This window comes from Chelonia mydas, chromosome 14 (assembly GCF_015237465.2).
Source record: "Chelonia mydas isolate rCheMyd1 chromosome 14, rCheMyd1.pri.v2, whole genome shotgun sequence".
NCBI lineage: Eukaryota > Metazoa > Chordata > Testudines > Cheloniidae > Chelonia > Chelonia mydas.
Genome location: NC_051254.2, coordinates 42,868,621 through 42,885,323, shown reverse-complemented (window position 1 = coordinate 42,885,323; position 16,703 = coordinate 42,868,621). Strand labels below are relative to the sequence as shown.

The 16,703-nt window shown below is 54.5% G+C and overlaps 1 protein-coding gene across 1 annotated transcript; it reads right to left on the bottom strand.

Annotated features, from left to right (window-relative positions):
- Positions 1-359: 359 nt before the first annotated feature.
- On the bottom strand, positions 360-6,179 carry LOC119567567 (maestro heat-like repeat-containing protein family member 1). The gene is made up of 8 exons (XM_043527931.1): positions 5,941-6,179; positions 5,396-5,501; positions 4,814-4,909; positions 3,959-4,063; positions 3,425-3,560; positions 3,107-3,201; positions 1,499-1,651; positions 360-597 (listed from the first exon to the last, which is right to left on the bottom strand). Exons 2-8 carry the CDS (start codon positions 5,495-5,497, stop codon positions 502-504), a joined length of 783 nt encoding a protein of 260 aa, XP_043383866.1. The 5' UTR covers positions 5,498-5,501; positions 5,941-6,179; the 3' UTR covers positions 360-501.
- Between the last annotated feature and the right edge of the window lie 10,524 nt (positions 6,180-16,703).

Here is a 16,703-nt window from a genome sequence, read left to right as displayed (position 1 = left end):
TGTCACACACCCCAGGGCCTAGGAGACACGGGGGGAGGAGGCTCCTCTTCATGTCAGACTCTGAGAGCCCAGAGAAGGGCCAAAGGAAGAATAAAGGGCCGGAGATGAAGCTAGCCCTGAGCCTCTGTCCCATCCTCACCTCCTCAAATGTGGAGCTTCCTGAGCTTCAGTTGGGCAGACAGTCCATAGCCCTGACCCAAAGGTCCTTCTGTGCCATATGGGGCAGGAAGATCTCTGCCTGGGAGCACGGGGAATGGGAAGGGGGTGAGATCAAGGAAAGAGGGGGGGGGGTATGGGTGTGAGGGAAAGAGCTCCTGCCCCAGATGAAGGAATGTGGGGGGCCGAGGGAAGGACCCAGCTCCACAGAGAGGGGAGAGAGTTTCTGTGAGTGCCAGGGGCCTCCATTTCCGCTTCCACTAGCCCCGCATTTACAGTGAGACAGAGCAGTACCTGCAGCAGGGAGCGGGACTTGCTGAACAGGGAGGGGAACCTTTCAGAGCATCAGACGAGCCACAGCCCTTGCAGCGCCTCGGGCATCTGGTGCAAGTGCCTGATGATGTGAAGCTGGCCCATGATCTTGGCTGTGACATCCTCGTGCTGCAGGGGAACGAGAACATGTCAGAGACTGAGACGCTCCCCAGGAATCAGGGAGGATTAAGGGCACCTGGAACCAGCACCATCATTTCCACCCAGCAGCTGCTCATGTCTGAGTGGTGGATTCACCCTCCCGACCCCCAGGATGGAGGCTTGCTGTCCTCTCTAGTGACCTCCAGTGCCAACCCCCCTCCTTGTCGGGTGAGCTCCTGCCACCTCCCCATCAGTGCCCCTGACAGCTGTTCCACCTCCAACCCACCTGGGGACACCGCTCAAGTTCGGAGAACCCTCTCCTCCACCCCTACCTCCATCCCCACCCAGGTAGGGCAGGGAGGGGGCTGTAGCAGGGTGGCGGGGGGCAGGAGGGATTCTGGCAGCAGTGAAGTGGGATGGGGAGAGGTTGAGACCTTTCCCCAAGTCACCCCAGTGACAAAAGCTGAAGCCACAGGATGGCAGCCCTGGTGAAGGGGGCAGGTCAGCAGCCCCTGCTGACTGAATCCTCCCAATGGCTCGAGAGCGGGTCCAGCCCTACCAGCAGCAAGACCAGCTTCCCACGCCCATGTGCCTCAGCCCTTCCTGGTCAGTCGCCATCTCCAGTCAGTCCTTGGCCTCCCAGGCTGCCAGGGATGGGAGCAACTCTCGATGGTGGCTCGGGTGACATGGACACTAGGCCATGGGGAAATGGGTGCAGCTCTGTGGGGCAGGAAAGGTTCCCAGAGGGCACTTAGGGGACTCTCCTGTCCTTCCCAGGAGTGATAGCAGAGCACCACATCCTAAGAAGAGAAGTCCATGAAGTCCAGAAGTCCCCACTAGGCTCCTTGCTACCAGGCCAGCGAATGGCGATCGGATGGGAATGAGGTCCTGGGCCCCACCCCAAGCTCCTGAGTGGATTGCAGCTGCTTACCGTGACCCCCATCAGTTGCTGGGCTTCCCCCAGGAGGGAGTAGACGAGCACCAGCCCAGCCTGGCTGACTCGTAGCAGGGGGTCGTGGATGGCCAGCACTGCTGTCTGCAGAAAGGATCTTTTCTGCCCGTCGCAGAAGAATTTTCCAAAGACCTAGAACCAAGAGGACACGAGGCTCGAGCAGATTGCCCAGAGCCAGCCTCCAAGTCCTGGCCGTACAATGGCATCACCGTCTAGTGCCCCAAAGGGCGGGGAAGAGAGCTGCTGTGGCCAAGGCAGTTCATTCCCCAGGAGGCTTTCAGGGTCCCAGGGCTCAGGGAAGCCCCTTTATCAAAAGGTGGCAGGTGCTTAGGGACCAAAGCCTCCAGTGGCTCTTTCGGGAGGGCAATTTATGGCAGGGGCCAGGATGGGCTGGAAATGGATCTCTAATGTGTGTGAGCAGGCCCACTCTGCTGTGCAGGGCACAGAGACGACAGGGGACCCTGTGTTGCTCCCAGCAGAGAGATCTCCTGCATCTCAGCGGCTAGAGGAGTGTGTGTGTGTTGTGGGGGGCGAGGGGGTTGGAGCTGACAGCCAAAGGTCTCTTCACCCCAGCTTAGTGATTTCTCTCGTCGCTGGGAATGGCCTCTGCAGCTCCTTGGTTTCTTCAAGGGGAATCCAACCTGCAGCCTGACAAGGACAAGGAGACTCATGGCCCAGTCCCCATCCCAGACACTCCTCGGAGACTTTTCTTCCGCTGCAGCAATTCAGCTTGTGGGAGGCGGGACAAGCTCACACAGTCTCTCTCATGGAGCGTCTGTGGAGCAGCGTTCTGCAGATGCCCTTGTCGATCCAGGAGCCACTCCAAGGCCTCCTCTGTGATGTTGTGGAAATCACCCATTTCACCTTTGACTCCAGTCTGGGGGCACTGTGTTACGGTGTGTTCGAAGGTTTGGATATTCTCACCACAGTTGTGAGACGGGGGCGGGGGTGTGTCTTTGATTTTCTACTTGTGCAGCAAGTAGCCGCAACTTGGGCCAGTGACAATGTGCTTCTTTGGAACAGTGGCTGAGGTCCAGATACTCTGCCATTCCCTGGCCAGGTCTGGAGACATGAGGGGGGCGCATGTGGTCCATATTGGCTCTGGAGCTCACTGTGTCCCCTACCCAGTTCCCAGGTTGGGGCATTCTGCTTCCTGACTGGCAATGGAATTGGGCAAAGCCCACCTCCTTTCTCTGCTTCTACAGGGTGCAGGGAATTAAACAAGGGTCTGATCAAGCAATCGTGACTGACTGACCCAGTGCTCTCCTCTCAGACACTTGGGGATCAGCCAGGGGGACAAGGAGCAGAGAGACACCCAGAGCCATAATCCTATATTAACTCACCCACCCGGGGATCCTCCTTATGCCACGTAGCAATGCAGCCATGTAAGACACTCAAATCATGGCAACTCGCGAGGTTCCAATGTGGGACCTTTAGCACCAGCCTGTCCCACGGGTTGCTGGTTGAGGAACTCTGAGCTGGAAATAAGGAGCTGGCTCTTTTCCTGTCTCCAGGAGGCATCCACTGCAGGGAACCCAGCCAGCCCCACTCCCTGAGCTGTGTCATGCCCTGGCACAGTGCCCTTACCTCCCCCACTCTGGCTGTATTTTTGTAGCCCAACAGCCTTCTGTCCTGGTGCCAGTCATAGCACCAGAGATCTTCCGCGTCATGTATGGTCAGCCCTGGAAGAGAGAGAGAGAAAGAGACTTTTCTCCTTCTGGTTGCAGTTTCTGTGTCCTTCCAATCCCATTGGTGGCTCCACAGTGGAGTGGAGAAGAAGAGAGGCAGAGAGAGACTTGTCCTCCAGCTGGGGTCAGTCGGAGAGAAATGGTCTGGGGTCCCATTCTCCACCTGTGGTCACTCTCAGTCCCCTATTGGGTTCCGTGTCCCAGCTGGGTTCCTTACCCCTCTGTCGGAGCAGCAGCTGGTAGAGCCGGTAAGTCCCCTCCCTGGCCTGCCGGCTGATGTCCTTGTCCGGATCGCTGACAAATAGAGCCAGCTGGGCCACATGGTGCCCCATCCTGGGGAACTCGGCGGAGATCTAATGGAAGGGAGAGGAGAGGGGACTCCATCAGCATTTTCCTCTCAGCTCCCTGTCCCCCCTGGGCCAGAGGGCTCCTTCCCCTTAGCCCCTCTGCAGGAGATGCTGGGGGAGAGGAGCTTGAGATCGAGCCTTCATTTGCTCTGCTGCCAAGGGAGCCCGCAGCTGCTTTGGGATGCCAAGCAGGGGCTGGAGCATGGGCCCCTTAAAGGCCCAGGGACAACACTGAACCAGGACAAGAAGAACTTGACTCAAGCCGAGCTCAGTCCCTGCTCTGACCCTGCCTCCCCATGAAGAACCCTCCTAAGCCACAGCCCCGGCAGCAGCAGATCCTGCAGCCCGCCGGAGCCAGCCCGCCTCCGCCGGGAGCCAGCAAGCTGGGGTCGGAGCTCACTTACGTCAAACTCAGGGAGGGTGACTATGTATCTCAGCAGGGCTGTGCTGCTCCTGATGGCCCTGGCTCGCTCCTGGGACACCCTGGACACGACCCAGAAGTTGACATGCTGTGGGGAAAGGAGGCAGGTCAGACTCAATGGCCAGCTGCACCTGCTTTGCAAATGAGCCCCACGCCCCCAGCCCCAGGGGCCTGAGACATTCTGCGCAGGGGGGAATATCTCAGGCCTTGATGGCAGAGCTTTAGAAGGGGATTCTTTCCCCCAGGACACAGCTTGTACCTTGCAGGTCACAACTTGTCAGCATCTCTCTCGATTGGGACAATGTTCGGGGTCGGGGCTGGTCCCCTCCTCCCAGAACTCCTGATTCCTGAACAGTTCACCAGAAAGGAGACTGAACCCTCGCCCTTCCCTGCTACGCAAATCCTTGGGGGGTGTAGGGAGTGACTGAGAGCACAATCCCCCCAGGAATTTCAGAGCAGATCAGAGGGAAGGGCTGATTCCCTGGGGTCCTCCTGTTTCTCTAGGAAGGAGCGTGTGCCTCTTCTCTGAGAACCATCTCCCAAATCTCATGGGGTGTGTGTGTTGGAGGGGTGGGGGAAGGGTGGGTTTTCAGACTCTCACTCCCCAAGACAGCCAGGAGCCCTGTGGTTCGTGCTCCGCAGAACCAGGCAGAGCTCTGGCTTGAAGTCCCAGCTCCTTCCTCTGTCCCTCAAGAAGGAAGGACCTGACACTGCATTGCACTGACCTCCCCAACCAAGGACGGCCCACTGGGGACCCAGCGAGGAGGACAGAGTAGAAAATGGATCTTCCAGTCTCTCCTTACCAGTCCCCCAAAGAGTTAAGGTAAATGGGGCTCACCTCCAAGATGAAGTGGAGCCTGTCTGTGTCTGGGGACTCTGCCAGCAGATTCCCCAGCATGGCATCCAGGACCTCTGGGATGACTTTGTGCAGAGTCTGCAAAGCATGGGTCAGAGTTAGGGAACCTGAGCCTACACCTGCCACAGGATGGGAAGAGGGGTCTCTGGGAAGCACTGGGGAGACTCCCAAACACATCTCCTGGCCTCTCTCCTTCACATCCCACTGCAGGCAATTCGCAAGAATTGATGACCCCTGGACCTTTGATCCATGAGCTTAGCAGGTCTCTGCAGAGGGCCTTGTAGGCAGAAGAGTATGAAACAGCCAGGTTGCTATGGATGATAGCTGGGCTTCTGGGCAAAACACGGCTTATGGAAGAAAGAAAGAAAGAAAGAAAGAAAGAAAGAAAGAAAGAAAGAAATCCCCCAGAGAGGGGTAATCTCTTCCCTGCTGGAGGGAAGGATCCAACCCTGCAGCTTGTTCCATCTCCGCTACCCCACCCCTAAATCTGGAGCTCCAGCGAATCAAGGGAGCAGGACCAAGAACCACTCTGGAAGAGGAGGAGGATGGAGGAGAAGGATGTACCTGGATGTCGGTGGTGTCCCTCTCCGTGCCCAGGGTGAAGACAGAGTGAAGGGCAGCTCGCAAGAGGTGGGTCTCTACGTCTGGCTCCAGAGCAGGTTTCATGGTGCTGGCAAGAGAGAGGAGCTGGTATTAGACTGTGCAGTACGGGGGTGGGACTGTCGCTAACACGGACACCAACCCACAGGGATATAGGCACAGGCTGGCGAGAATGGAAACTGAGGCACTGAGCTCGGGAATGACAAGGCCAAGGCGTCCCAGACAGACAGTGGCAGGACAGGAATAGCTCCTGTTCCCTGGAGCCTGCTGCCCCTCCTGTATCTGAGCCCGGGAGTGAGCCCCTCCCCAAGGCCCCTGTCATGTTATGGGAGTGAAGAGAAGAGCCCCGCCAGGAGAGAGTGACCCTTCCCACCCCACCATCTCTGCCAGAGGCGCCACTCTTGGGAGGTGACCTGGGAGGGACAGTGACGGTGACTCCCAGCCTTGGGCCTGAGCAGCACTGGGGTGAGGGGAGCCGGCGGGGTGGGGGGTGGGGCTGTCTCAGGTACCAGAGGTTGCCCACTGCAGCCAGGGAGTGGGCGAGGACGGCGCTGGGTGACGAGTCGTCGGGAAGCTCCTCGATGAGCTCCTGTGAGACGCGAAGGAGACAAAGGAGCGTGTGAGATTCAGGCCCGACTGACACCTCCCAGTGAGGAGATGACACAGCCAGTGCCCCACATGGCCAGCAGGATCCCCCACCACCTCCCGCTCCCCCGATTCCTTCCTGCCCATCCGACTTGTCCCCCTTCCCGGATTCCTGCCCAGCTCACTCCCAATCCCCTTCTCTCCTCCTCCCTGTCAAAACTGCCCCCATTCAGCCCCATCCCGACGACCGAGCTGGGACCATGTGATTCCTTGTCCCCCACTCTCAGCTGCCCTCCAGCCCCACAATTCTCCCCCTGCCCACTACCCACCAATCTCAGAATTTCTCCCTTCTCTTCTCCCCAGTCTTCAGCCCCAGCAATCCCTGCCCTCTGCTGCCCCCTCCAACACCACCCAGCCCCCACCCATTAGCCTGGCCATACCCCTGCCAATCCCATGTCTCTCTCCTCCCGCCAGCTGCCGTATGGCGTGTCTCACTCACCACGATCCTCTTCACCACGGCCGCCTTGCAACAGCGCGGCTCCAGCGTGTCCTCCCCTCTCTCCCGTGCAGCCAGACATGCGGGGTAGATGGCCTGAAGGAACAGGAGCTGCTGCCCCTCATCCTGTACCCACCAGGAGTGGGGTATAGCGAGAGAGAACCTGTTAGCGAGGGACCTTCCTGCCCCACCCACACCAGCTCCAGGGCTCAGGCCTCAATGGGGGATTGTGGGGACCCGCCTATTCTCCAAATCCCCCACCACTCCTACACAAGCAGGATCAGGAACCGGGACAGTGCCTGTGGGGGGAGACGACCTCGGCTGTTGTGGGACAAACACCCCCATCTTGGGGGTCCCACATCATGGATGTAATAGGGCCCCATTAGGGGTGGTGGATGAGGAGGGACAAGACCCTCGGCAGGGGGTGGGGATGCTGGGAAGGGACAGGGCAATCTTGGTTCCAGCCCAGGTGGGGAACATTTGTACCTTATGTCTGCACTGGAGCTGCTCTCGGATGACCTTGAGAGCAGCTTCATCTTTGGCCACGTCCACCCCTTCCTCCTGCTCCGAATCCAGGGGGCTCCCTGCACCAGGGAGGGAAGGACAGGGGCATGGTGAGCAGAGCAGGATTAAAGACCCCCCTTCCCACCTCAGGCACCCAGGGCAGATGGGGCCCCAAACCTCCCTCTCAGGGATGCCTTCAGCCCCCAACAGCTGCAGAAGCCCAGAGCAGAGCCCCCCTCCCCTGCCCAGGACCCCAGGGGAGGTGCCTGTTCCCCCCGCCCGGAGCAGCCAGGACCAAGGTGGCAGCAGCTCTTCACGCCCCCACCCCCAGGTCCCCGTGCGGAAGGGGCAGCTGTGTGACGGCTGCTGCTGTCCGTGGGGTTCGCGGGGCTCAGGCCAGACACCCGGGCTGGGGACCCCCCCCCCCCGTATCCCTGGGAGAGCGTCTGGGCCCAGGGGGTTCACATCCCGTCCTCAGCCCTCCCGGCGCCCAGCCTGGCTCCTCACCTGGAGCAAAGCAGTGGCGCCCGTCGGCCTGGCTGCTGCCAGAGGCCCCGGTGCTGCCGCTGTCCCAGGCTGAGCTGCCGGTGCTGGGACAGGGACCTTCCCCCTCCTGGCCGGCGGGGGCTGGAAGGGCCTCAGAGACCGGGCAGGGCGAGGCCTCCTGATGGGAACGAGGGCTGGGCTCCTGGGGCCGCTGCTGCCCACACAACCAGCCCCAGAGCCACCCTGCCCGGCGCCCCTCCTGGGCTGGGTCCTGTCTGCAAAACCGCAGCCTGGGCCAGCTCCACCGGGGCCTGGTCGGGGCCGCTCCCAGCTCGGCGCCTGCGCCGGGAGCCGGGTTCCTTCTCCAGAAGGCCGGGCACTTCCGCCATCTGGACTGGACGGGAGCTGCTTCCCCGCCAGCGGGGACGCAGGGGATGCTCTGCCCCTCGGGAAGACAGGAGCTGCTTCCCTCAGGCTCTGGGGTCACCTGCAGAGCCTTCCTCCGCAACATCCGCAGCAGCCTGGCCATCCTGGAACCGAGCGGGGAGCAGGGGTGAGTCTGGGCTCAAGGCAGCCTTTCACTCCTGAGCCTTTTCCGTCCCTCCTCCTCCCTGCTCCAACCACAGCAGCCCCCTCTGCCCCCACAGGAGTGCAGGGAGTGCCATCTACACACACGGGCAGGAGTTCATTGCGTGATCTGCTCCCAACGTTCCCCCTCGTAATCCCTGCTGCTGCAATAGCCAGGAAGTCTCATCCTTTTCCAGCAATGGGGTCAGTCCCAAAGACCATCGGTTCCTCTGGATAAGCAGCCCCCTCCTGTCGTCCCAGGCCACACTCCCTCCCAGGGTAGAGAAAGAAGAGAAGCCAGGAGTCCCGACTTCTCCTGGGAAACCATTCCCCACGTCAAAGTCACAAAGACCCTAGGCACAGGAAGACCAGGGCCCTCCTCGTTCCCCATTGGTTTCCTTGCTCAGCAGCTCACAGGCTCTGGCCCAGCTCAGAGACTCTCAGCCTGGGGAACAGTGTCCCACAAGGGAAGGGCTGGGAGCCCCATTGCTGGAACCTTTCCAAACACACTGGAGATGGCTCTGGAGAAGCCCCTGCCCGGTCTAAGAGTGAGGGGCTCTTGGGGGCTGTTTGCAAATGAAATCCCCCTTTGGAGATATCCTCTCCCCCTGTTTCTGCCTCTCCCCACACAGACAGGGGAAGCCACCGAGGAACCCTAATGCCACTCACTTGCTCTCAGTGATGGTATGATGGATGGCGGATATTCAGGGTCAGCAGACGTCCCTCGCCCTCCTCCTCACTCCCCAAGCCCAAGGCAGGCTGGAGAGGGTGGTGACCTCAGGAGTTACCCTGCCTGCTGGCTGGGCAGGGTGATGACACGAGGGCGATCGACTGGCTGTGAAAACAAGAGTCTGTCTTATTGCCAAGGGACGGAGAAACTCAGCCAGCAGCAGGGGGGTGCAGAACACTGCCCTAGGGCGGAGGTGACAGCGCCTCCAGGATCCTGACATCCCAGCACTTCCAGAGACCAGGAAATCAGGTGTGAACATTTTCATGGAAACCGTTTTCTGTCAGAAAATCCATTCAGGCAAAACCACTTTGTTTCTTGAAATCATAACAAGGAAGATGAAAATTCTTTGCAAAAATATTTGTTTGCAAAAGAAGAGCATCTCCTGTTTGTCACAGGGCATTAAACTGTCTCGTCGTACACAAAGGGGAGACACGACGCTCTGGAAAATTAGACGAGATGCTTCAGTCTGAGCTAAGTAGTTGCTGCTCTTCACAATTTCAAAATAATAAAATGCAAATCAAATCGAATCTTAGGTCATAATCTGCTATGGCTCAGTGTGATAGGACACCCCCTAGTCTGCACTGCTCCGAGTGACACTCTTCAGTGGATCCCCAGCATCCACCCATGGTGAGGTAGGTGGGAGAGGATTGTTATTCGTACTTGACAGAAGGAGAAACGAAGGCTGAGAAAGGAGCAGGGACTTGTTTGAGAGGATCATGAACTGCTCCGAGACAATGAATGGAGAGCAGCATCCACATTGGTCAAACATCTAACTGGTTGTGACTTATTTGCTTGGTCAGAAAAGAGAACAACAAAGACCAGAGTTTCCTCCCTGTCAATAGCCCCCTCCTCAGCCAATCAAGGTTGAGACTTTGAGGGCTGCGAGGCTAAGAGGTCTCACCAAATAGCCCAAAGAATGGCCCTGGTCACCACCGAGGGGATCACTCTCGGAGCACTAGTCCAGTCTCACCTCTCTGTGAGGGCCTCCCACAACCCCCCTGGCCCCCGCTCCACGCACAGAGCTCCTGGTGGTGGGAGGAGAGCAGAGGAAAAGGACAAAGGAAGCAAGAAGAGAAAGGTAGGAGGGACAGAGCAAAAGGGAAAACAAAAAGGAGAAACCCCAATGTCCCCAGTCATTCTAAGGGACAAAGTCCTAGGTCGGAAATAAAATACTGCCCCCACAATCTAATGTTTTCCTTTCCTAAAAATCAGCCGGCACCTGATGGATCAGACTGAACAAGTTCCAAACCTCTCCGAGGCTCTTACCTTCTCTACGGGGACGTCTGTTTTCGAGCAAAACCACGAAAAGAAAAGGAGAAAACTCCGAAGAGGGTCCTCCTTGCGCTCACGTACGTGCAAGTGAATGCTCTCTCAGTCCTCCAGGAGAGACCTCGAGAAGGAGACGTGCTGAAGCAAAGCCACAGGGATCTCCGAGGTTGCCCCTGTCCTGCACCCCTGTCCTGCCTGGCTGATGTCAAGATCTCTCTGTGAGGTCATCGCCTCCCCACCACCTTTGTCCAATAGGCTGAGGTCCTGCCAAAGGCCCTTGTGATGTCACTGCCACACCCAGCCCTCCCCTGCAGTGCTGATGTCCTGCCCCTGTCCAGCCACACTGGATGTTTGAGCTGCTTCCCCTGGATCATCCCACGCAATGACTCTTCATTGTGGGGATGACACCGACCACACAGTAGAACACAGAGGTTCTTCCCCAGGCCGCAATTAGCTTTTCACAAGTTAGTAGACTTTATGGCCAGAAGGAACCCTTAGAGCATTTAATCTGATCCCCTGCGTATCCTAAGGCCTCCTGTATATCAGAAGAGCTGGGCTTTTCTTTTACTCAAACATTTTCCAGAAAGGCATCTAGTCTTTATTCGAAGAGATCAAGAGATGGAGAAGCCATCATTTCTCTTGGTACTTTGTGCCAAGGACGAACCACCCTCTGACAAATCTGGGTCTTATTGTCATTATACTTTTTCTGATTTCTGCTTCCATCCATGGGGTCTTGTCATGCCTTTCTCTGCGACATAAAAGAGCCCTTTTATACTCAACACTTTCTCTCCATGAAGTCAAGCAACTCACCTCTCATTTGTCTTTTGTATCTACTAAACAGATTGAGCTTTTTCAATGTCTCATTAGAAGGCATCATCCCCATCACTCAATTTCGAATCTTTTCTGTACCCTCTCCAATTGTTTTAACATAATATTCAAAATGTGGACACAAGAACTGGATTCAACATTCCAACATCAGTCTCACCAATGCTGTTTCACTTCCCTTTCCATCCTCACTACTCTATCCATCCAAGAATGGCTTTAACCTTTTTTACCACAGTTTCACATTGACAGACCATGCTGAGCAGCTCGTCCACTATGGCCCCGAAATCCTTTTCAGGGTCACTGCTTTCCAGCGGATTGTCCCCCATTCTGTAGGGTGCCACCTGACTCCTTTGTTACTGGACGTATGGGGTTGCATTTGGCTTTATTAAAACCTAATGATTTAGTAAGTATTTTAGAAGAACTAGCCCATTAGAGAGAGAATCATGAATTACTCAAAGACAATGAATGGAGAAAAGCGGCAAGAGCAATCAAATACATATTTGGCTATGGCCTATTTCCTTGGTCTTAAAAGAGTAACAAGGTCCTGAGCCTCCTCCCTCACAGTAGCCCCAAGCTCCCCCAATCAGCATTGAGACTCTGAGAAGCAGAAAGCTGAGAGTTCTCACCAGATGTCCCGGGTCACCACCGGAGGGAGGCACTCTTAGAGCACCATTCCAGCCACATGTCTTTGGGAGGGCCTCCCGCAATGAGAGTTGGAGAGCAAACCCCCCCCGCTCCCGCTCCGTCCCCAACTCCACACGCACAGACAGGTCCTGGTGGTGAAAGGAAAGCAGGGGAAAAGGACAAAGATGCAAGAGAAGACGAGAAAGGAGGGAGAGACAGGAAAAGGGAAAACAAAAAGGAGATATCCCCATGTCCCCAGTAATTCTAAGGGACAAAGTCCTAGGTCAGAAATAAAATGCTGCCCCCACAATCTAGTGTTTTCCTTTCCTAAAAATCAGCCGGCACCTGATGGATCAGACTGAACAGGTTCCAAACCTCTCCGAGGCTCTTACCTTCTATACAGGGACGTCTGTTTTCGAGCAAAACTACTAAAAGAAAAGGAGAAAACTCCGAAGAGGGTCCTCCTTGCGCTCACGAACGTGCAAGTGAATGCTCTCTCAGTCCTCCAGGAGAGACCTCGAGAAGGAGACGTACTGAAGCAAAGCCACAGGGATCTCCGAGGTGGCCCCTGTCCTGCACCCCTGTCCTGCCTGGCTGATGTCAAGATCTCTCTGTGAGGTCATCGCCTCCCCACCACCTTTGTCCAATAGGCTGAGGTCCTGCCAAAGGCCCTTGTGATGTCACTGCCACACCCACCCCTCCCCTGCAGTGCTGATGTCCTGCCCCTGTCCAGCCACATTGGATGTTTGAGCTGCTTCCCCTTGATCACCCCACGCAATGAGCGTTCATTGTAGGCTCAAGCCGAACACAGTAAAACATCAGAGGCTTCTCCCCATGCAACGCTCAGTTTTTCATAAATTAGCAGACTTTATGGACAGAAGAGACAATTAGAGCGTGTCTTCTGACCCCCTGCATATCACATGCTTTCTGTAGAGCATAGGAGCTAGTTTTTGACTACACACGTTCCAGAAAGGCATCTAGTCTTCATTAGAAGACATCAAGAGGTGGGGAATTCCCACCACTTCCCTTTCTAGTTTGTTCCTTTGGTGATTCATCCTCACGGTTGAATATGTGTGCCCTCTTTCTCATATGAATTGGTCTCTTTTGAGTTTCCAGCCACTGGGTCTTGTTATGCTTTTCTCTTATAGATTAATGAGCCCCATAATACCCGATAGTTTCTCTCCATGAAGTCACTTCAACACTTCAATGACGTCACCTCCCGATCTTTTTTATCATCTAAACAGGCTGAGCTCTTTCAATAGCTCACTCGCAGGCATTTTTCTCCAGCGCTCAAAATGTTTCATTGCTTTTTGCTGCCCCATCTCCAATATTTCCAAATCTTTTTTCAAAGGTGGATGCCAAAACTGGATGCAGTATTCCATGATCAGTCTTCCGCATGGTGTGTCACCTCCCTATGCGCCTCACTGCTCTTTTCATACATCTAATGATGGCTTTAGCCCCGTTCACCACAGCATCACCCTGGGTGCTCTTGTTGAATGGCTTGCCCAGCATGGCCCCGAAATCCTCTTCACAGTCAGTGCTTTCCTGGATACACTTCCCCATTCTGTAGGTGTGGCCTGCATGCTTTGTTGCTAGCGATAGGACCCTTCCTTTGGGTATTTTCAAACTGGTTTTCTTTGAATGGGTCCAGCTTCTCAAGGGATCCGATTGCTCTGTGTCACTGCCCTCTCCTCCTCATTCATTACCACTCTGCTAGTATTTTATCACCCACCAATGTTAGCAGCAGTACCTAACATGGATTTCTTGGATTTAATGTATGAGTGCAGGGGACTGGACTAGATGACCTCTCGAGGTCCCTTCGAGTCCTATGATTCTGTGATTATAGAACCTAGAGCTTTATAAAACCAATTGATAATAATTCCGGTCTCCATCTTCCTGAAACCAGCTTTACAGGTTAGTTACTGTATTGAGAGGGTTTTGGAATGGGCAGGTGAAAGTGTAAAACTTCCATGCCCTTCTCCCATTTGGGACTCCCCTCCCATCATTCCAGGCAACACCGTAGGAGAAGGAGGAGAAGGAGAGAAAAGCAGAGAGAAGCTTGCTGAGCCGTTCATCTGTCCGACAGCCGAATGGGGAGCTGAGGGAGCAGCAGGACACTGTCCCTTCCTGTCCAGCAGCAGAGGGAGGAGACGCAGAAACCCAAGGAGAACACAGCAGCGGAGAGAGAGAGCGCAGGAGAAACGATCAGCCAGGGAGTCAATTGGCCGTAGCTCCATCTAAGTCAATGGGGCCAGATCCCTGCTAGGATCCGTCGGCCGTAGCGCTTCTGTCTTCATTGGAACGGATTTCCAGACGCTCAGTACCTGGCCCCACTGAGCTCAGTGGAGGCGCGGCCGCTTGACACCAGCTGGGATCTGGTCCAGAGGTTTTCCCTTCGCTTATTTAAAAACAGTTTTATAAACTCAAACATTTCTGGACCACAAGAGCTTTTAAATAAAGCATTTTTAATGAAAACTCTCTCCTGGAAAATGTTCTTTCCATGCAGAAATGGCTTGCAACGAAAACATATCTTTGTGAACTGTTCTCGTTGACAAAAGCGATATCACTTTAAAAAGGAAAATGCTTTGGGGGTGTTACAAATTATACCTGATAGGACACACACACAACTGCTGCGAATTCTACCTGATAGGTCACGCACAGTTCGAATCTAGGCTGAGGCAGATGAACAAAGTCCACAACTGCAGAGTTCCCAAAAAACACCAAGTTTATTACGCTCGAGCGTGGTGCCCCCCTGCTAGTCAGGAGGGGACCCCGAATACAGATTATACAAAGGTTATATACCTCTTAGCAAAGCATGTTGCCCTCGTGCATCGGAAACCTTAGCCAATAAACAAACCCTTTTCTTATCTACCACCTATCCCTGCTTGGTGCATTCCTTGTGCTAAACCAGTATGTTCATTACACAGCATGGTCCTAAAGCCATGCATCAGTAACTTTTATTATCAGGATGGGAGGCCTCACATCAAAGGCCAGGAGATAGGGAGTTAGGGACAGACAAAGAAGAGATACCGGGAGTCAAGGCAGGCTGCAGACAAGGGGGAGGATTTTCACAGGAATGCAGTATCTAAGGAACACTCCTCCTGGTGCATGATGTGTTTGCTTTTAGACAATGGTGGGCCCCAAACCAAAATGGAGTCACATGTGCTAACTCTTCATTAACAGGGGACAATGTTTCTCTTTAGTGAAGATATTTTTTGACAAAAATAATCAAGGAAAATGATGTGTTTTCTCATGGACAAAAAGTGTGTGTGTGTGTGTATGTATATATGTGTGTGTGTTTACATCTATATATAAGAGCTGACACAATATGCTCCACCCCAGTGCTAGCTGCATTTATGGAAATTCATGATTTTTCTTGATAAAAATAATGTTCTATATATAATAATATCTGTCAAGCTTCACCCCAGTGGTAGCTGCATTTATGGAACATATTTGCTTCTCCTTACGTAAATATCAACGTTACTGAAACAAGCACGTTTGCACTCGGAAATATATATGTCTTGTGAATGGACGACACACCTTGCTGAGAGGAAAGTTCTAGCAGAACGAAAGGGGTGAGTTTCTTCAGGCTTCTGACTTTTCCCCAGTGCAAATGTTTGTTTTGATAACACCCTAGGTCCCGACTCGATGTAGGAGGAGAGATTGAAACAGAGAAGAGGAGGTGACAGAAGGCTGGAAAATAAGGCTGTTCACCCCGTCTCAGACTACATGAGGAAGGGGTGTTGGGTGGAATTTCAAGCGCTCCCAGGTCAGATGTTCAGAAAAGAGATTTTCTATCTATATTTTAACGCTTGTTTTTCTCCTGAATTGGGACAAAAAGGTGAGAAATTGGAAATTTGGGTGGAAAGTAAAATTCTAGCAGGAGAGACCCCCCCTGAGCCAGCCCACTCCCATCACTGCCTAGATTACATTCGGACCAGCTCCCCCCTCTCCTCCCCTGGTTAGAGAGATTTCTCTGCACATGTGAGGGCTAGAAGCATTTTTGGCACTGCAAGCTGAGCACCGAGAGATCGACTCCAGCTGACGGGACGGAAACCGTGGTCAGTTATTTGTGCGTCGCACACGGCCATGACTCTGACACTTCTGTAGCTGATTGTAACTCACCCCTGCTCCCCCCTACCCCCCCAGCTACCACCTTTGCAGAAGCTGCAGCCGTGCAAGAGGCTGAATTTCCTGTTTCTCACCACGGTGCGCAGGGGTGAAAGTGAAGACAGAGCCCCGAGCAACTCCGCACGTTTCAGCCCACCACAGAAACTGCAGAAAGTCCCAGTAGCAAATGGACCCTCCCTCATGGTGCTGAGTGCTGCCCAGACCCCCTCCCCTCTGAGAAGGATCGGGACCCCTGTCGTGCCAGGCTCTGCACAGACCTGAACTGAAGGATGACAAAGGGTCTGGACTCCTGGGTTCTCTCCCAGCTCTGCGACGGGAGTGGGGACTAGTGGGTTAGAGTCAGGGGGGCATGGGAGTCTTTTTCTGCTAGACCACTCTTAACCAGAACTTAGGATAGAACCCAGGAGTCCTGACTCCCAGCCCTCCCCCCGGCTCCACCTCTCCTCACTCTCTCCCCACAGCTGCAGTGTGAGGATGGTGCCCGTGGGAGCCAGCTGAGGTCACTCAATCAGGATGAACTGCAAACAGAACGGGGAAGACAAACCCCAACAGCTGGTGGATATTCCAATACTGAGATTTACCCAGCCCGCCCAAAACAGCCTCTGTACGAGCTCCCTGGTTACTCAGAAGCCCAAAGAACACAGTTCCCTTAAACTGCCCGGCCTCATTGCATTTCAAAGCTCTATTCATTTACAGATCTTTTGAACCAGCCTCTGAAGTTCGGCCATGGATCAGGTCAGTCTGGGAGTTCATTGACTCTTTCTGGCCCTGTCACCTTTCACTGAGATAGATTACACTCCTAACGTCACACCCCCAACGCAAAATGGATGCAGGAAGGGATGACAAAACATCGCTGAGTGCATCCCAAGAGCTCCCCACCCTTGGTTCTGATTTACTACATTAAGTATTGGGTTAGAGGCCGTACCAGTGTAGAACAAAAAGAACAGGAGGACTTGTGGCACCTTAGAGACTAACCAATTTATTTGAGCAGAAGCTTTCGTGAGCTGCAGCTCACTTCATCGGCTGCATTCAGTGGAAAATACAGTGGGGAGATT